Source organism: Pygocentrus nattereri, chromosome 20 (genome assembly GCF_015220715.1).
Source record: "Pygocentrus nattereri isolate fPygNat1 chromosome 20, fPygNat1.pri, whole genome shotgun sequence".
NCBI lineage: Eukaryota > Metazoa > Chordata > Actinopteri > Characiformes > Serrasalmidae > Pygocentrus > Pygocentrus nattereri.
Genome location: NC_051230.1, coordinates 9,079,319 through 9,100,450, shown reverse-complemented (window position 1 = coordinate 9,100,450; position 21,132 = coordinate 9,079,319). Strand labels below are relative to the sequence as shown.

At 38.6% G+C, this 21,132-nt stretch overlaps 1 protein-coding gene across 1 annotated transcript in view; it reads left to right on the top strand.

Moving 5' to 3' along the window:
* mapk1 (mitogen-activated protein kinase 1) overlaps positions 1-21,132 on the top strand; it is a 32,467-nt gene that overhangs the window by 3,552 nt on the left and 7,783 nt on the right. Inside the window, exons 2-5 of the mRNA XM_017705082.2 lie at positions 12,531-12,713; positions 14,818-15,007; positions 15,836-15,952; positions 16,770-16,884. Coding sequence (XP_017560571.1) covers positions 12,531-12,713; positions 14,818-15,007; positions 15,836-15,952; positions 16,770-16,884 — 605 coding nt within the window. The remainder of the gene's footprint in view (positions 1-12,530; positions 12,714-14,817; positions 15,008-15,835; positions 15,953-16,769; positions 16,885-21,132) is intronic.

Sequence of the window (21,132 nt, the reverse complement as noted above, 5' to 3'; positions counted from 1 at the left end):
TAATGTGATTTATCACAATATTGATAGTATATCATCCATATCTATATCATATTGCCTGCCCCTACATATTATCATTGATATACTGAGAAAAGCGAAGTGTGCTGTAATTCATCACAGACGATGTCATATCGCCACTATAATTTACACTCAAGCTTTATTGTTTTTACTGGCCAATTAATGAATAAATCCTTTGCTTGACAAACTCTCATATCTACTCCCAGAGATTTCTTCACTGCATTCACTGAATGAGGCTGAGCTGTCCATCTGCTCCCAGTGGGAAAAAATACAAAAAAAAAAAAAAACTGGTTGGGCTTTGACAGTGATCTCATTATTGGCCCATGCTGTGGCTTCTCATGTAGAGGGGAATGAATGAGCCCAGCTTTTACACCCACTACACCACAGAATCAGTGGAGCCGTTTGCAGCAGGCGGACTGTAAACTGGTCGTCTGATGGTATTTGCCTACAAGCTGCAGTATACTGTGCTCTCTGTGTAGGCCTGAATCAGGATGAAATGGACTGCAGTGTTGACTTGGCTCCGTTTCATAGCAAGTTGAGCTCAACTACAAGGAAATGAAAAGTGCCTTCGAACACATCCTTAGTTTGCAGCATAATAAAAAAGACAGGACATAATGTATGACATCTGAACATATACAAGGTTAGTCAAAAGTCACATGACGGCTTTTGTTTTATTTATTTTTTTATTTTATTATCTACTTTTATCTCTGGGGTCATCTCAAATTGTGTATGCTGAGAAAATCCACAATAAACACCACCTTCAGCACCGCATCGTGGAGACTTGTGACAGCATACAAAATAAAATAAAACGGTGTCCTGTGGCTTTTGACTCAGCCTGTACTGTCATGTAAGTCTGGGTACTTTAAATGACTTTTTCTTTATTTTCTAATGAAAATAACACACTATGTAAAGAAACCACACTTAATGCACATTGTTTGTTTGCTGACTTTAACATACTATAGAAAAAAAAAGAAAACTTGTGGCCTTTAAAAAAATATTTAAATTAAGGCACATCTGATATTTTATGTTTCACTGTTTTCTGTTATGTTAAATTAGGTAAGTGATTAATTAAGTAATTTTGCACTAGAATTAGATGAAAAATATTTATTTCCTGTTGAGGATGTTACTTTATTAAATCAACCAAATGTGTAAGTGGACCAAGCATATTTAAATATTTGCGTAAGACTTTATACATAATAAACAATACACTAATTATTTTTATAACGTTAGATTACTTGACATCGTTTTCTGTTTCCTTTCAGCTTTCCCCATCACAACATTGACGTCATTCAAACTTTCATGTTTTCACAGCACCATGAAGCCATATCACCCCCTACACTTCCTGTAGTGAATTGCAATCTGCCATGGAGGCTTGCATGAATCTTGTGACCATTATACAATATTAAAGAGCACTTTTATTATCAGATAAACAACTTTTATCCATAACAGACATCATTAATGACTAAAGGGATTGGGGCATGTGGCACATGACTTTGATGAGAATTGAAAGTTTGACGTCAGTTAAAAAAAAAAGGAATAGCTCTTTTATGTTTTACCTTGTATTTTACACCATTAAAAACTGCAGGAGAGTTTTATGTTATATGAAAGGTTACTGACAAATGGATTCATGGAAATGGCTCAAAATGACTTGTAACAAAATCTTGTAATGTTAATGCACATTAGTCAGGAATGGTTTTGTTTTTTCATTTTTTCCCTTTTTACAAACCATTTCAGAGATGCAAGGTTTTGTTACAACAGTGACAAGAAAGACTCAGGGATGGGTTGAGGTTTCATGAACATGGATGACTGTCTGATGATGATGATCTGGAATAGCGTTGTAGTCCGTATGGGCTTTGCCATGGGTCTGCCTGGCATCAGATGGACGGAGCAGCCGTTTGCGGCCACACTTCAGCACACGCCAGAGCTGCGTGTCTGTCAGGTTGCAGTAGCCAAACAGCTATGCAAGTACACCGAATTGGTTTTAATGGCAATCTGAATCTATTTTCACAAGCGTGTGGGTTGCATGAGCCATCAAGCTTTAATTATGGAGCGTTACAGCCTCGGAGAGTCCTCCCCTTTCCCTCGAGTCCTGCCGACGTTTGACAGCTCCTGGCATTCTGCTGGAGTTTCCATCCTGCTTTCAGTGTTCATCTCCAACTCCCCCAGCGAACATGAAACCTTCGTTTCCTCTTCGGCCACTCAATATGATCGTCTTTCCCCTGCGTCGTCTGAAGGCAGAAAATTGGCCAGGCCTTGCCTGTCCGCAGCTGTTGTGGCCAGCCAGTAATCCGGTGATTAGGGCTGTCACTATCGATTATATTCGGAATGAAATAGTTTAGAGTATTTTTGCAGTTAATTGAGTTACAGAGTCATTTTAAGCTAAACAATAAAAATGACCTTAAAAAAAAAAAAACATAGACTTGAAAACAAATGGGAAGAATTTTATTGGACTTGGAAGCCTTTAAAAATATTTCATTAAAACATCATGTATAAAAAGGCTCTGTTGGGGGGTGTTCGTGCTGTAGAGGTCAGAAGAACACTAAAATATGTATGTCATGCAAATTGCTATCTAATCACTGCCAGTTAATCAAGACAGTACATTTTAATGGACATTTTCTTTTTTTTTTTTACCAGTATGTGTGTGTGTTTGCATGGTCATAAGGCTGATTGATCCCAAAACAGTGACCTAAGACCAGATTTCCCATTTTCCAGTGACATAGCACTAGCTGTCTGTTGTTAGAGTAAACATAACTCTGGTGTCTGATGAGAAGGTAAAGCCTGCTAGCACCCTGGAAGAGCCTGGCTTGGCTCATTTGTGGCTTAATTGCCTTTGAAGATCCGTTGCACACTCTTAAAAGTAGAGGTCCCTCAACGTTTCTTGGCTTAGACATTTGGTTCTAGGAAAAGTGTATAGCTTTTGTAATATGGAGGTTATTTGAACTTTAAATGGTTCTTCATACTTGCTAGACTAATTTACAGTAAGATTTGATTAAAGAATCATCTGTGGAAAAAGGTTATTGGGAGAACAAAGTAGTTCTTCTATGACGTTGCTTTAAAAGACACGTTTTGGCACTTTTAAATTTGAGAGTAGGGGGGGGGTTGAGCTTTATATTAGAGATATTTAATTAAAACGTATGCATATGTGAGAGGGGGGGAGGGGGGGGTGTCAGAAACCGAGGTGTTTGTGAGAGAGAGTAAGGAAGAACGAGTGGAATCCGGGAAAAAAGAGAAATTCCACTAGAGTGAAAGAGTTAAAAGGAAGAGGGGTGGAGTTGGGCAGAAAGAGAAAGCGAGTGTTCTGAACAGAGGGCAATCCTTTTCGTTGTTCACGATCACTGAGGCGGGCTGGTTCCCGTAACCCTGTATGTGTGTGTGCGCCAGTGCGCCGCTGCTCTTCTCCATTGTGTTGCGTTTGAACCAGGGGCCTGCTGTAGGTGATGTCATGTCTAGTTCTCCAGCGCAGATTCAACTGGACGAGGGCTTATCTCCAAAGCCATCTCCACACCATCTCCTGTTTGCATTAGATGTGTTAAGAGTGCACTGTTCACCTGTGTAGTGCAAATAATTAATTCCTTATGCATCTCAGATTACTCTTGACATGCAGCAGTGTGTCACTGCGCAGTCATGTGTTGAGAACCTTGTAGAGAGTAAGTCATTTAAGTTGACATGATATTTATTGTAACATGTAATTACACGTTCTGTTGGTTTTCTAGCTGAAAATAATGTAACGTCTTCTACAGGGAACATACTTTATGGCATTTTCTGCAACATTTAGGAGCACCCTTTCTATTTATTTGCTAAAATGAACATATTGGAAAAATAAAAACCATAACAAAATGTGTTAAATTCAGCAAAGAAACTAATTGTCTATTAAAATGTGCAGAGGTTTGTTTTCTGTAGAGGATGTGGTAACTTGTTTACACATCTCTGGTCATATTAAACACCAGTCATCATATTATTAAAAAAAAAAAAGTACAAGCTTGTTTTCTACAAGTCTTTATTTAATGACTTCTGATCATCTTGAAAGCATCTTTTGAGTTTTATTGCATCACTGCGCACCAGCAGGCAGAGAAAATATTAACCAGTCAAAAATGCCCAGGGACCATCATAATTTGCTATTTACATTGACTTTAAATAGACTTGCATTTTGTATATAAATTTGTGTTGTCTGTGTCAGGGTATCTCTGTATTTAATACCCTGGGCATACGGTCTTGTGAACTCTAATATGCGTATAATGTCATGTATAGGTTAAATATATGCACTCTACACTGATTATATATATCCTTCCTCACATTTGGTTTCTTTTCCTTTTATTTTGGGTTTGGAATAGGTATCTTACTCCTGAGATTTTCTGAGGATGCATCATTGCATGCCATTAGCATCTAGAAGGGCACTGGCTTTAAACTGTTTTTATCTATGGGAAAAATGATCTTGCCATGTTCTGTGGTTATCTGATACGTTTTGTCATACATGCATTTTTCTCCCAGATTTCGCTGTGATGTGAAGTACAAGGTCATTATGTAGTCTAAAGATGAATATTGCTGTATAGATACTACATGTAAGCCAACACTTGCTTAATGTCCTCTGACTCTGAGGACCCAGTGACCCCAGACATTTGCGTACTGCAGATTTTTTAAACCACACGGTGCAGTTCAACGTTTGTTCTTTAACCTTTTACAAAGGTTACAAAGAGAGGCGTTTTTCAGATTTTCAAAATTAATTAATTTATTTATTTTAAAGACCAAAATGCAGCTCATTTCTGAACTTGCACAGCAATACCTGCAAACAGTCCCATCAGCTCCTAGAGCTTGTTTGAACAAACCAATTGTGTGGAGGAAGAGATGCAGACATGGATGTGTATTAGGATATGCTCCCTCTCTCTCGATTGTGATGTCTAAGTTAGTGACTGCATCTCTTCCACAGATGGTTATCGGAGCCTGTAGTAAAATGAGGCTCAGAGGTTTGTGTAGCCCCATTGTAAACATAGAAAACCATAGACAATCAGTCTATTTAAAGGTGAGTTTGCCTTTTGTGCCTCTTGCTCTCCATCTAGCTCTGATGTTTTGGCAGTTATTTGGATGGTGTTCTCCCATTAATTAACAGAGCTGTCATAATTTACAAACTTCATAGTTCATTATGAAACAGTGGTGTCTCAATTGGCTGCAAATGTCTTTTAATTCATGTTAATGTTTCTATTTTCAGTTTATTACACCATTCAACAGTATATTTTAAGTCATTGCTATACGTCAGCGTCCTTATCTGTTGCTTTAGCCACAAGCTGTTATGTTATTCCCAAGCTTATACATGAACCACAAGCTAGCATACGGGCCACAGTACAAAATAAGCTGTGTCAGTATTTGATGCAGTGTGATGCATTGTATTGTTCAATCACTATTATACAACAGCTAGTCCCAACCATGCAATCTGATTGGTTGACAGTTATTTCCACAATAACTGTCATTCTGCTCAGCCCTGACTTTATGCTACAGACAACTGGTACACTGTTTCTTCAGTAACACATGCAACAACAGAAAATGGATACATTAGATAATGGCAGTAACAAATCTGCAGCCCATCTGGTCAGTTTCTGAAGATTAATTGCAGGCCTGCAACTAATCAGCTGTGATCAGGATACCAGTTGATAATGATATGCAGTGTGAAGGAAACTTTTTTTTTTTTTTTTTTTTTTTCTGTTCCTGGGGAAGGTTAACCAGATCACAACAGCTACAGTCCCTAGTGACAGTAAAAGCTTGTTTACTGCCAGTTAAAAACAAAACTCATTTATTGATATATTTCATGCAAACTTTAACTCAGACCGCAGCGTTACATTTCAGAGATCAGACAAAACAGCGTCAAATTAAAGATGCTCTCCTACCACAACCACAACGTTTACTGAACTACGCATTTGTGCGCTTTTGTTTGAGAAAGAATAAATATCAACTCGCACCGTGTTACCGTTTGCATTTCTGTGAATGTTTTAGTGAAAGTGACTGTCTCAAAATGACCAAACAGAAATATAGATAAATCCCTCAATCTGGTTTAACTCTTTACTGTGATAATTTTCCAGACTGTGACTGTTACTGTTACTAAATAAGAGGACAACTCAAGCCTAGCCTATACTTTATTGAATGTTATCAATTATAATTAAATCTGTTGCAAAATTGATACATCACCACTTTCAGGATGGCGCATCACAATGCATCAATGCATCTTTACACACCTAGCAGTTTTTTGTTTGTTTGTTTGTTTTTTACAATCTGGTGTAAATTTTACTTTAAGTCTTGTTTTAACTCTTGGTTCTTGTCTCAAAAGTGACTTTTGCTTCTTCTTGTTTTAGCACCCTTATCTCTTTTGCACTCACACAACAAACACACATACTCATAAGTCACACTCTGTTGGACACACACTGTGTGTGTGTGCGCGTGCGCGCATTGCCACATGGCTGCACTCACAAATGTACGAAGCTTTTTCTCACTTACAGAATCACACACGCATACTCCTTGTGGGGCGCTCGCTCTGTGGCTACTGCCAGGACTGCGACTCCATGCCAGACTCTGCCATGGTGCCAGTCTCCATGGCAACCCTTCTGCCAGTGACGTCAGCCCACCGCCATTCAATCTGACTGGAAGGATTGTGTCAGTATGGAGAGGGAAAAAAAGATAGAGGGCGAGAATAAGTGAGCGAGAGAGCGCCTTATTATTCACATAGGGAGTGTATGTGTGTTGTACATAATAAAGAATATGGAGACAGACTTTGGCTTTTGATCCGTGGTGCTCGTTGCGATGGCTGCAGACGGAGTACATTTGTACTCGCTCCTCAACCTTGAACAAGACACACATACACAATGCACTCGTGATGGTGTAATACCTCTGAAACCAGGCTATTGCTATTTATTTGATTATATCTGCCTAGATATCTCCCTTATCACCGCCTAATGAATCAACTGTCTGCATGTGTGTGTACACACATTAGGGCACCGTAATACAACTTGATAGTTAGTGTGATTTTGGCCAATGCTAATATCCCCGAAAGCTACAATAGCAAAAGTTTCCTCCTTTTTTTTTTTTTTTTTTTTTTTCTTTTTACTGTGTGCTCTGAGCATCTTTACAAGTTCATGATGTTTCTTTGGGTGTGTTGATGAATTAAGGTAGTAATATAATCATCTTGGTTGAAATTACAGGTGCAAAATTTGGCAAACTCAACCCATCAAAATATTAATTGGTAAATATTAAATAGTTCCAGCTACGTTTTAAGCCATTGTAAAATACTGATATGCACACTTATTGCACACCTCAACTAGGCTCTGCATTAATGTGTGTTTTAAAAGTGTGCCTTGCATATTTCAGCTGTTTATATGCTTAATCTACTCAATAATCTGATGAAAATCAATGTTTACATGCACACAAGTAATCCGATCCAAAATTACATGCATGTGTAGAGTACCACATAGTGTAGACGTTACTATGACAACAAATATCACGCGAGCCCAGTCAGAGTGAGATGAGCAGCAGTGAGCAGTGCTTACGTCTTTAATTGCTTTAAAATTATGGCAAACTCAGGAAAATGTACTTCACATGAAGACACCGTGTTCAGAGACACATAAGCAGGACGCTTGTCAGACCTCAGAAGACTTCTGCTTCCGCCATGTTGAACGTTATAAACTTTCGCTCTGAGGCAAACACACTTAAACTTTCTGATAGGGAATGTAATCGAATACAGGTGTTTACATGGTTATTATTCTTATATTTAAGAGATTATTTACAGGATCACCCTCAATTGCACTAGTCTATTCTCATTGAGGTGTGTGCATGGACATGCTCTGTTCCGATTGAGCTACGAGTCGGATTATTAATGCATTATTAAGCTGCATGTAAACATGGCTTTTGTGTGTCTATGAAGTACACGGCTTAAAACCATATTAAACATACTCTGCATATGAACTAAGTTTTGTTTAAATCAAAGGCTTGTCAGCTACAGTATTTCATGATCATGTGACCAAAACGTTCTGGAATAAATGCAATATACATTGATGGGCTACTAAAAGTTCTGTTTTCTGAAGCTCTGAAATTATGCTTACCGCTCATTATTAGCCAAAGTTAAAAAACGATTGTCAAATGGCATGACCAGCATCCTTCCGCGTACCTCAGTGGCTCTCAAAAGCTGCCACCGTCCACCACATCCTTTTTCTGTAATTTTGCACACACGTGATTTTCTCACGCTGCCGTGCATCACACGTTTTCTCGGAGAACATGTTTGAATTAGTTGTCTAGTGTCTTATTTATCTTATCTTTTAACTGATGGCATTGCTTGACAGTTGTTCATTTGTTGGTTAGAGCAGAATGTTTTTGAAAGTGTCTGCATTTTATTCATTTTACTGCACTTGTAAGTGTATATCTGTTTGCAGTAGAATTAAATGATCTATTACAGATAGATCTAGTCCCATTTTCCACATTTTATAAATGTTCATGTATTGGTATGAGTTTCGTCAGATATATACATGATAAATATCACACATCTGCATTAGCCCACAATAACCACACCATCGTAATCCAGCTTTTATTTCATTAACTTATGTATTGCAATGCATGTCACAATAGCAACGTATAGCAGTTTAATTGCAGCATCATGTGGCCATAGTACACCAACCTGAAACACTTCACACATAATGTAGTGTCTCTGTCTCAAATGGATCTGACATCGGTCCCTTCAGTGAAGATCTGTTTGAAGGTTTTATTCCATTTGGTGGATGTAAACCAACTTGCGCTCACATATGCGCACACCTCCATGTTGGAGCGGCAGGGTTTTTTTTTTTTCCTTTTCTTTTCCTGGCTGTCTGCATTCTTTGCTAATTTCAGATGTTTTTATTCCCAATCCTGTTCTCTGATGGAAAAAGACATGCCACCGTCATGGTTCTTAGAGATGCAGGATTTTAAAGAAAGGCCCTGTTTATTTATAGGCGCATTCATTATTTATCACCTTGGGCCATATCTGTAGATCTTTTTAAGCATTTTTTACCCTTTTATATATTATTTCTAGTCTTTTTCTTTCTTTCTTTCTTTCTTTCCCAGTTTCTTTTAAAGCAAACCCCTCAAGGGTATCAGCCACTGTCAAAGTGCAGTGTAAATTCACTACGAACATTCAACCCCATCTCCGCCCCCCTCCTTTGCATTGCCATGGCAACAGCCTGTTGCATAACTCCTCTCTGCAAAGTCTTGCCTGTCCGTCTCCGTGGTAACCATATCTCTCTCTCCCTCTCTCTCTCGTTCTCTTTATCACTCTCTTTTCCATCTCGCTGACTTTTTTGTTCTTTTTTTTTAACCCCCCCTCGCTCTTTCTCTCTCTTTCTCGCGCTCTCTCTCTTTTTCTCTTTCTTGCGCTCCCTCTCTTGCGCTCTCTCTCTTGCGCTCTCTCGCACGCTCTCTCTCTCTTTTTATGTCTTTGGCTCTTCATTCTTGAGTGTGTGCAGTCGTGTTGACTGCAGTACTTTAGAGTGCTAATCGCTAGGCTAACCCCAGGCTGTCCACTCCCAGCTGTAACAGTGGTAATGCCAAGTGCATCAGCTTCATGGTCTGCATTTATGTCCACTTCAAGCTTTTAACGTTGCAGTAAGCACTTCTCTTGGAGCTCAGTTAAAATTTCACAGCGTCTATTTTCTGAAAACTGAAACCAGTTACGAGGTGTACAGTGGTCATTCCAAAATCTGTGATATCAAAATGCGTTTAAGTTGGCAGCATCTGCTGTCTGACCAGTGAAATCGCCACATCTACAACTTGTACATTGTACAACACCTGCATTGGATCTGTTAAAACATTAAGGACACACTTTTACCATGAAGTGTTTAAAAATGGATTCTGGCATAATGATGGCTGCTACTGTTTTTAGTTATACAACATACTTTTGTCCATTATGTCCAGTGTGTCATACAGTGTCGTGCAGTTTTGCACAATGCAAATTGTTAAGCTTCCATACTTGATGGTTATATTATCCTCATAGCTCCAGTGCAAGACTGTTTTAATGTACATATGCAGTAGGATACATAAACATTTATATAAAATGCTAAACAAACCCATCGCTGTTGTCGGGAAGAAAACTTTGTATCTCCAAAATGAAAATTTTACAGGAAAAGGAAAAACCTGCTGTACTTTTAATGTAAGTCAGTGGAACCAGACTTTTTTCCCAAGTCATTTTGGTCCGTTGTTCATGAAATTTACACACAATGGAAACGGCATTTTCCAATTATGTCAAAAACAGAAAAATGACAAATTGGGATACGAGGTTTTCTTTTGACAGCAGCGAAAAACATGAAACTAAATTTACCTGGATTAGCATTATGGAGAAGTGAAACATTTTTATTTCTGTCGTGTTACAAATGCAGATGTTTAGTGTAGTAGCCCAGTATTACCTAAAAGTAATTCCAAAGTTCAGTAAATCCATCATTAAATATTGTTTGTTTCTTAAACTCATAGAAACTGAACTGATAGAATGATAGTGGAATGTTACTTCATGATAAGTGAACATGTTTCTGCAGAGACCTGGATGACGCAGGAGGTCCTACCTGTGTCACCAGTAGTGTGAACACATTGTGCAGTTTAAAAGGCGGTTGTAATGTTTTCTTTGTTTATGAACGTATGTATGTGTTTTAGTAGGTTCATTTACCTTTTCTTTACATCTTTGTCTGAAGGCTGATCACCTGATCTTTAAACATTGTTGACGAGTGACTGTTTTTGTGCAAATGTGAAGAAACCAGTTGTGCGATGATGCAGTGGAGGAGGTATTTGTAAGCGAGACAGGAGAGAGAGAGTAAGATAAACGAAGACTGCTGAAAGAGGAGACTGAGCTGAAGGTCAGCTGTGATTGGGTGTTTTTATGCTTCTCTTCTAGTTTACTGTCAATTTGAGTCTCTATGGCAACATAATCTGAAGTATTTAGGCTTTACTGAAGTCTGCTGTGAGGTTCAGACTATAATAAAAACTCTTTTTAAAGAGCTGTAAATTCAGATGGACTGTGATTTCAGTCAGTATAATTTAGTATGTTCAAATTATTATAGATATGGATTAACAGCACATAATAATGTAACTAAGACACCAGCTATTGTTTAACATTGCAGCGCTTACTGACTGGTCTGAAACAAGTCCTGAAATATTATTGGGACTTTTGCTGATACAGATGAATCTACAGCTTTTGTTTCAGCCAGCATTAGTGGCCATTTGATTCATTGGTTGACTACAAATTTTCACAGAAGCAGTTTTATTATTATTATTATTGTTGTTGTTCTTTTTAGTAATATTATTCTTTTTAATTTAGTAGAGAATTCTCCAAGTTCCTCGCTTGTGTAACACAGCTCTTCTGGTGGTTTGGCAAAGAGGAGGAGGCTGTACATGTTTCCTCTGTGGCTTCTGAGGCCTACTGACGCTGCCTACTGTTTCTCAGCACATCAGCCTGCAGTTCTGCAGAGTGTCTCAAGGGCCTCATCAGGCACAGAAGAACGCTAAACACTCGTCCTGCCCCATCCTGTGGTCAACTATGTGTGCTGTAGTTGAGGATATAAAAAGAATGTTTACTTTCAGATTCTCTGTTTTTTTCAGTCACAAAAGAGTGCGTACTCTTTGATTCCTTCATAAAATGAAATCAGTATTTCGTAGGGTTATAACAATTCATCATGTGTTATGCTATCTAATGCAGTTGCATTGTTTGAACACCAAATAATCGGCACCAATCAACAAATCACTCCAGCACTGCATCTCCCTTCCAGCTGTAATGTTGTTACGAAAATTGTGCAACAACGTAATTAAAGTGATTGTTTTTCTACATTTTAATTTGTTCAAAATATTGTAAGAATACTAAATTGTTAACCCATTTTTATCAGTTGTGCAAAACTGAAAATCTTTCTCCTTCTGTCATTAATCCTCTTATTTTTCTGTAGACACTTTTTCCAGCTACTACAATTGACGATTGCTTTGGGTTATATCTGCAAAATGTTGTGTACGTCTAGTCAAAGTAATACTGACCAATCTTTAACCATTCACCAATGTTTTTAAAGATCATTGCAGTATAATATTTTGTCCATATTGTGTGTCCCTACTCAGAATGACTAAACATCATACCTTAAAATATGAATGTGTTAAATGTCTGTTCCTCTTAATCTTTTAAAATATCAGGTTCTCATTTCTGGAACATGATTATGACAGGATTAATGGTGGTTCCACATCAATAACTAAGTTTTAGGGGTGTGTCCTGCATGCATTAATCTGAAAATGGTGATTCCAGTGCATCATTTTTGCAGTAATATTCATTATAGAAAGCACTCATGTCTGGCCAAAATAATCAGTTATTTAATTGATTATTTTAAATAAATATGCATTAGTAAGTTGTTTGTATTCAGCACACATTTGAGTGTTTTCACACAAGTTGTCATTGAACTGTTTCCTGAAGAATCAGAATCACAGTTGAATCGCTATGAAATCATCATTTACACCCTGACTGATTTTGTCTTTCTTTCTCATCGTCCCTCCAGCTCAGCATACGATCGGGATAATAAAGTGCGTGTGGCCATAAAGAAGATCAGTCCGTTTGAACATCAGACCTACTGCCAGCGCACTCTCCGCGAGATTAAGATCCTGCTCCGCTTCAAACATGAGAACATCATTGGAATCAATGACATCATCCGTGCGCCCTCCATCGACCAGATGAAAGATGTGTATCCTTTTAATGCCAGGCTGAGTTCAGGAAACACATGTTTTTTTTTTGTTTGTTTGTTTGTTTGTTTGTTTGTTTGTTTTTTGTTTTTGCTGGTCTTCTTTCTCTCCAGAACAAGCCAAAAGGTGTACACAGCACAAGTTATGCGATTATAGAGTTTGCACATTTTGAACCCCCCCCCCCCCCCCCCCCACTAGTGACGTCTCAAACGTTAAAAATATAATCACTAGCACCTCACTTGCTTCAGTTAAGCTCCACGTCCTGAGATGCATGCAGTATCATTTAGTGGAGCGCATGCAAGTCAGAAATTATATCAGTATTTTTAATGATGATACAGATACTGTGTTGAAGTGCCTTCAGCTCAACATGTATTATCATGTATTAACATATATTATCATGCAGCCACAGAATTTAGATAAGACATGCTAATAATACAGTAAAATTTCTTCTGTTTTAGTTTGTGCATAATGATGACCTCTTAACTGATACTTTTTTTTTGCTGCCTTTTTTAAGTAATTATTTTATGAAGTTTAATCATTGACCGATCTGATGATTTGGCTGCCTGTTGTTCTAGTTCTTGAAGATGAGGTCCCCTTCGATATCATAGCTCAACACTGATGGTCATCAACACTGATTTGTCTCCTCAAATGTCCATATACATGCACTCAAAAGAGCCCTCCTAATCAGATTCTCTGTTGTTTCTATCTAAGCGCTCAAAACCTGCCTGATTACAGAGAGAATTCATCATTTTATGCAACCTTGTCTTTTTCAATCAATGTCTGAATGTTTGGGTTCAAAAGAGTCTGACGTTTGGCTCTGAAACCCAGTTCTCTGTCTTGTACACAGCATAGTAGATGAGTAGGCAGCGGGCACCATAGTAAAGAGTTAATTTTAGCTCAAAAATCAATAGTCAGTAGGCGTTCAGCGGGGTCACTGGCAGCCTCTTCAGTTCTGTATCGTCAGTGCCTCTCGAGCTTCATGCACAGGCAGAAGCGGCCTCGAACAGCACTAGGAGTTCCTCCCCCTTCCTCAACAGCTCAGCGTTGGGGTTTTTTTGGCTGAATGCACATATCCAGAGTGTGGGATGGCAGCTGAAATGGCATGGATTGTGTGTAGAACTGCCATGAAAGCAGTCCCAGTGCATTTTGTGAGAATGGTGGGCAGATTCTTTCGAAATGTGAGGTTATAGAAGCCTGAATCCATTTTTTAACCTACAAGAATCAAATTGTGTCTTGATTTTTGTAGGCTAAGGAAAGAGAGCTAATAAGGATGGGCAATATAATATATGTGTGTCATAATTTAAATTACTTTGTGATGAGCCTTTTTTTTTTTTTTTTTTTTTAAAGCATAACGTAGATATGATTTGATACTTAAAGAACACTGACCAACTGCATGTATCATTAAAAAGAGATTAACATGGAACGCAGCTGTATAAGCTTTTGCATGTAATCAGGAGGTCAGAAGTTTGAGTCCTGATGATGCTGGGAGGCCGAGAGAGCAAAAGTGGTGCTGTTTAAATGCACGTAGTGGTAAGCTGTATGGAAAATGTTGTATTTTTTGTTTTTATGTTTTTGACAGAATTTATGCTGTACTGTTTTGCTTGGGCATCCAACTTATCAAAACCTAAAAATATGGAATATTGTGCTGCATTGTGTTTATCATGATGGCAGATGGCCTATCGCCATTGATATCAGGCTGAAATAAGCAGAAAATGCTGGATTGGGTGTTGGAGGGAGGAAAAAGAATGAAGTTGTGTTGTCGTGTTGTTTGCTATGTCTTTTTTTTTTCTTCTTTTTGTGTAAATTATGGTTACTTTTAGATGCTCATTTTAAGTTCTTCCATTAAAAATAGCTAATTTATATTTTTCATAGATAATTTTTCTTTTAAAGTACTATAAAATTATTGGATCAATATCGGCCGATACTCAAGGTTTCAGTGTATCGGTATCCGCAGTCTCTATAAATAGCATAACACTGGGGCCTACCACTGAGTACATCTTGATTTTGGTTTTAGACTGCTTCAAATCTGCATGTTTTTAAAAGTTAAAACAAGTTAAATAAGACTAAAAACAATAACAACATATCCTTGACACAAGCTTGCTCCAGCTACATTGTACAGGACCTGATGGAGACCGACCTGTACAAGCTGCTGAAGACACAGCACCTAAGCAACGACCACATCTGCTACTTTCTGTACCAGATCCTGCGCGGGCTGAAGTACATCCACTCAGCCAACGTCCTCCACAGAGACCTGAAGCCCTCTAACCTGCTGCTTAACACCACCTGCGACCTCAAGGTGCGCAAGATACATTAATGCACACACCATGTCTTGTACAAAGTCAGTTCCAACCACACAGTCTGATTGTCCTACATGTGATGCAAGTGGTGAAAAACATGCTGTTATCAACTGTCCACCAGTTGCTAATTAATGGCAATGGCTGCTTTACTCTAAGCTGTGGAAAGTGCTTTTTTGGTGGTTAATTATTAAAAATGTATATTTAAAATAGTGTTAAGATTTACTCTCTCTGTCATATTCTGTTGTTTTATTAATCGGTTCATATCATGTGAAAACCATCTTTTCTCACTTTGTTTTCATGTGGAAATGTTGAGTGTAGTAGGTAAACACTGCTAAAGTTTCAACATGTTTACTCTTAAATCCAAACAGTCCACATATGGAAAAGAAGACTTATATCCATCTGTTCAGTTTTGCCCTGCCCACTCACGATAAAGTTATAAGAAGTGAGTTAGGCCAGGCTACTTTTTGAATGAGGCACAATACAGGGCAGCGAATCAAAACAGAGCTCATTTACATACCAGTCTTAAAGGTTCAGTCACCAAAACAGCTTGTTTAGTATTAAGAGAGAAAGAGGGGATGGAAAATGGTCGTGCAGAAATGTTGAAAAGTGGACTTGAGAAGGAAAAAATAAAATACAAGAAATATGTAGTATATGGGCCCTTTTAATGCTTGTTTCTTAAGCACTTGAGACAACCTGAGTAACCTGCTGATTTAAAGAGTATGGTTTCTAAGCTCACAATCCATTGTCTTGTATTACTGGGGATGTTGTAAAGTGCTACCTGCATAAATACTTAATCATTTTTTTCCCCAACCTGTTTTTGTTTGTAGATCTGTGATTTTGGGCTCGCCCGTGTAGCAGACCCGGACCATGACCACACCGGGTTCCTCACAGAGTATGTAGCCACACGCTGGTACCGTGCACCAGAGATCATGCTCAACTCAAAGGTAAGATGCTTTAAAAATAGGGATGATGTACGTTCTTATAGCTAGTGGTGGGCAATATGACATTTTTACTTGAAGAGCACTGACCAACACCATGTTTCATTACAAAGAGAGCATAATTAGTCCCATTTATCTGGGATTAGTGCAGTGCAGGGTATTTTTTACTAATTTTACTTATGGTTTTTAAGAGAAGCCATTCATTTTATCCGTTCCAGTGTATTAAACTGTATATTAAACTCCAGGAAAACTAATCCTGAACCTGAAAATGTAGCTATATTTATAGAAAATAATCACTTTTAAACTGTAGTCATATGTACAACATTGATCAGAAAAATCACAATTAGAAAATTTCCCTAAATCGTTTAGCCCCGCACTAAACTTTCTGGGACGTTTAGTCACAAGTCTCTGTGTTGTCAGATACAAGGAGTTGATCTTTTATGGAAGGGTATAAAAGTTGTGCTTTATGTGAAAAGCAAGTACCAAAATTTTTAGCTCACTAAAAATGAGCCTTTTGGATTAGTTTGAATCCTAAAATATGGCACGTTGCGAAAGTGACAGAGTGAAACACACAGATCCTGGGGCTGCAATTTATCCTGGCAAAATTTTACTTATTTTATACTTCTCTTCTTGCTTACAATTACAAGAACTGTGAGTCATAGTCATCAAAGGCATGTTCCCCAACATGGTTCAGTTAAAAATTTTTAAGCATTTGAATTTCATTGGAAGTTGGAGGGCATATTTTGTATTATTGCACAAAACTAGTGTATTTTGCTTTGTTTGTAAACAAAGAACCTAAATAGTTGAAATTCGTCTCTCACAGGGTTATACCAAGTCTATTGACATCTGGTCAGTTGGATGTATTCTGGCGGAGATGCTCTCAAACAGACCCATTTTTCCTGGAAAACACTACCTGGACCAGCTGAACCACATTTTAGGTAGGTTTTTTAGCTGTTGACTTATAAAATGACTCTCCAAACCAGTTCAAGAAGGGTTTCCTGAAATTCTTGCATGTTATGTTACTTTGTTGATGAGCTCCACGTTTGCTTTTGTTGTACTGATACAGTCATATGCAAAAGTTTGAATGTACAATTCACAATGTGCTTTGCTGTGTCCTACTACAACAATAAACAGTAACATGTATCATTAAAAAACACAGATTTAGACCAAATACAAAGAGCTTTTATACACCAAACTGTGAACAGTAACTGCTTAAATTACACTCTGATGGGATGTCAGTTCATTATGGCATTTTACTCATTTGAACCAGATGTGTGTTCTGATTTTTCAACACGGAATAAAAAAAATCATACTCATAGTTTTTTAGTAGCCCTTTTTGATGTGACACTACTGTGTTTGTGGGCATCTTGTATAATTTAAGTTACTTATATTCATATAGGTTTTATTTGTGATAATTCATGTAAGAAGAAGTGGAAGATGAAAATTCAGCAGTGCGCAGGATATCTGCCCTAGGTCTGAAAGGAGATACCTCAAGGTCAGATACACACAGCAGGAGCCAGATCAGCGTTTGATGTTTATCAGCAGAAAAGCTGAATCGTCGTTTCCTGTGAAGATAGTAGAAGCATGTCAGCTAGCAGTTGTTTTGGTCTCACTGGTCGAGCTTCTTGTTCACCTAGTGCTTTGCCTTACCATGCGGCTTCCTGTCTGTGATGCTCTTGATTGAGTGCTTGCTGTCCGTTAAAGAAACAGTTCTGGCCTGTGACTTCTGTTTTTTACCATCCGGTCAGGATGGTTACACCAAAGAAAAGTGAATTTCAATGGGTGGGTCGATGATTGTTTGAATTCCACTTGACACATTTTGAGTAATAATGGTTTATGAGTGTAAGAGAGCTACTGTAGACAACCTCTATAGTCATTTTTGATCCCAAATCAATGTTCAACCTGGGCAGTATTTGCAAGGGCTCACATTTTTGACCAATCGCTGCTCTATTTTTTAAAATAAATATGTAAATCGTTGTGCTTTCACGATTTTTGCAAGTGTACAGCTTTTTCGCTATGCTGCTGGCAAGCCATGGATAAAGGAGAGATCACATTTGGAAGTATTTTGGCTAAAGACAAGGCAAACCCATTCCCTGGAAGTTTAACTCAAAAGCAGGTTAGAAACATTTTGCAATATTTCAACAATACGTAAAGTGAAGTCAAAGTTAATTTATATAGTGCTTTATACAACAGGCATTGTCCCAAAGCAGCTTTACAGAAAAATCCAGGTACAAGCCCCCATGAGCAAGCCAGTGGCAAGGAAAACCTCCTAAGAGCAAGTAAAGAAACCTTGAGAATGACCCAGACTCAAAAGGGGAACCTGTCTTCCTGTGGTTGACACAGAATAGCAAAACTATAACATGAGCAAAATGAACAGAGAAGAAGTGTAAAATATTAAAATACAGAAAAGGGGAAAAGCAGGTAAAGCAGTGGCTATGATTTAAATAGTTTGAGTCTGTGCAGCATTAGGATTATCAGGATGGTCAGTTCATGCAAGTTGAGGTTTGCACAGCATTGCACAGCGAGAAGCTCCATGCTGGTCAAACCAGAAGGCGGGCAAGCAGTGTTCACCCAGTCAGGGCAGGTGAAGCAATTGAAGCAATAGCATCAGACGACAAAGGATGGGAAGGGTTATTCAGCGCAGCAAAAAAAAATCATACAGGCAGTTAGTTTTGTTAAAAGACTGATAACAGTATACTGTGTAACAGGCTATAAAAGCTAGCCCTGCTGCGCTCTATCTAAACGGGAGAGCCAGAAGGTAACAAAGACATGAGGGCTCCCTGACAGGTCGGCACTCCTCTGCTCCACCGTCAACAAACTTGAGCAAGCGTGACTGCACCAGCTCTCCCAGTTTGCCATAATACATGAACCCCCAGATCTGCACCTTTTATCTAATGGGGAAAATCTAATTACCAAAGGCTTGACAAAACACATGTTTTAGCCTAGACTTAAAGTCTCAAACACTGAAGAGAAGGTTATTCCAAAGCTGGGGGGCTTTGTATGAGAAGGCTCGTCCCTCTTATGTAACTTTATTCTAGGTACTAATAGTAAGCCAGCACATTGTGGTACTGAGTGACAAGTCCATTTAGAGCTTTATATGTCTGTAAAAGAATTTTATACTCAACGCAGAGTTTAACTGCCAACCATTGTAGGTTTATAAAACTGGGCTGATATGGTCACTTTGTAGTTCTTGTAAGGCCTCTTGTTTGCAACGTTCTGGACTAACTGAAGCTTGTTGATGCTTTTACTGGAACATCCAGAAAGTGGGCATTACAGTAATCCAGCCTTGAGGTTATAAATGCATGAGCTAGCTTTTCTGCGTCCTGTAGAGATAATGCATTGTGGAGATGCATGAAAGCAATTTTAGTAATATTGGTTATGTGTGCATCGAAGGACAGATCAGGATCAATCGTGGCACCAAGATCTTTTACAGATGTACCTGATGCAACTGAGAAACTATTCACCGTTAAATTAGACAGTTGGTGTCTAGCAGCTTTTGGACCAAGAAGAAGAACCTCTGTTTTGTCTGAGTTGAGTAGGAGGAAGTTACTCAACATCCAGCCTTTTGTTTTTTTACACTGTCCTCAATCTTAGGTTGATGTTTATCATCTGGTTTTGTCGGTGTATACAACAGTGTCACCGGCGTAACATCAGTGGAACATCATATCTTTACTTTTGTAAGAACAGATACTTTACTCTTTACATTGACAAACTTGTGGCAATCAATAAAAGAACGTGTGAACCAGGAAAATAACTGTTCCTGTTATTCCTGTTAAGGTTTTTAGCCTATCTACTAAGATCCACTCTAAGATCAAGCAGAACCAGCTAAGATACCCCTTGGCCGGAGAATAATGAGAGCTTGTTTACAGTTTTCGCTAGTGCTGTGTCTGTACTATGAGGCTAAATCCAGAGTGAATTTTTTTTCGTCTTCGGGATTCCTATGGAAATAGAAACTTATTTGGAAAAATCTAGTTGCCACAGTCTTTGAAAAATATTTCGAGTTTAGTCAGGTGCCTTTTACACTCCAGTTGTCTGACAGTCTGTTTAAAGCTTGATGATGATTATTGTGCCATGGCACAAGCTTTTGTCTTTGACCTTATTCTTTTTACTTTTTTAGTGGAGCCACATAATCTAGAGTAGAACACAAAGTATCCTCTAAGCACTCAATCATAAAATGTAATGCAGTAGGTATGGATGAGCAGCTGATAGAAGGTGAAAGGTCTGGGAGGTTTCTGATTAAGCTACCAGCTGTAAAAGATCTTATAGTGCGCTTAACGGGATAGCATGGCAGTGAACATGTATTAATGACTAAAGTGGATTTCCTATGAGATTAGGTAATGATCTGAGACTCCTGTGCTCTGAGGGAGAATGGCTAAATAGTAAGTTTACACCAAAGGTCTAAATGAAGTCAAGAGTGTTGCTGCAGTAATGTGTGGGCCTCTTCAAGAGTGAAACCAATCGAGTTTACGATAGATACAAACTTACTTAGTGGATCCTGTGGTTTGTCAAAGTGGGTATTAAAATCTCAGACGATTATTTCTTCATTCAAGAGCATTATTAAACTTGATAAATGGCAGTTGATTCAGGGAACAGACACAGTCTCAATTGTGTGGAAACTAGGTAGACTCTCAAGGCAGCTGGCAGATGGTTGATTTTAGCCTATTTGTCTGCTGCCTGCCCTTGGCACTGGTTTGTCCATGACTGACTCTCCTATGCTGATGGCCATCTGAGAGAATACATGCTCTGCTACAGGACATGAGAGCACCCACCTGCGAGGGGTGAATACCGCCCCGACTCCGACTAGGCCCTTAAAAGTAGACCAATTATCTACGACGTCCACGTTGTTTTCTGAGCACCACTTGGACAACCAGCAGTTCAGTGACCATGTCCTGCTATAGATTTCGGCACCACGTCAAACTGGAATGGGACCAGAGCATATTACGGCATTGGACGTCTCCTGGGCTAATTTGTGCACCTCTTTAATGTTATGTTATTTCTGACTGCAGCAGACAAACATCATTAGTACCTACAGTACATGAATGATTATCCTTGAATATGTACGGCTAGTTAGCAGCTTCAGTTTCCCTCAAATGTCCAGGGCCCTGGCTCCCAGTATTCAGCTAATTGCTGACGTTGCTGGTGCCCCTAAAGGAGAAACTGTTTTTACGTGCCATGAAAAAGAATCA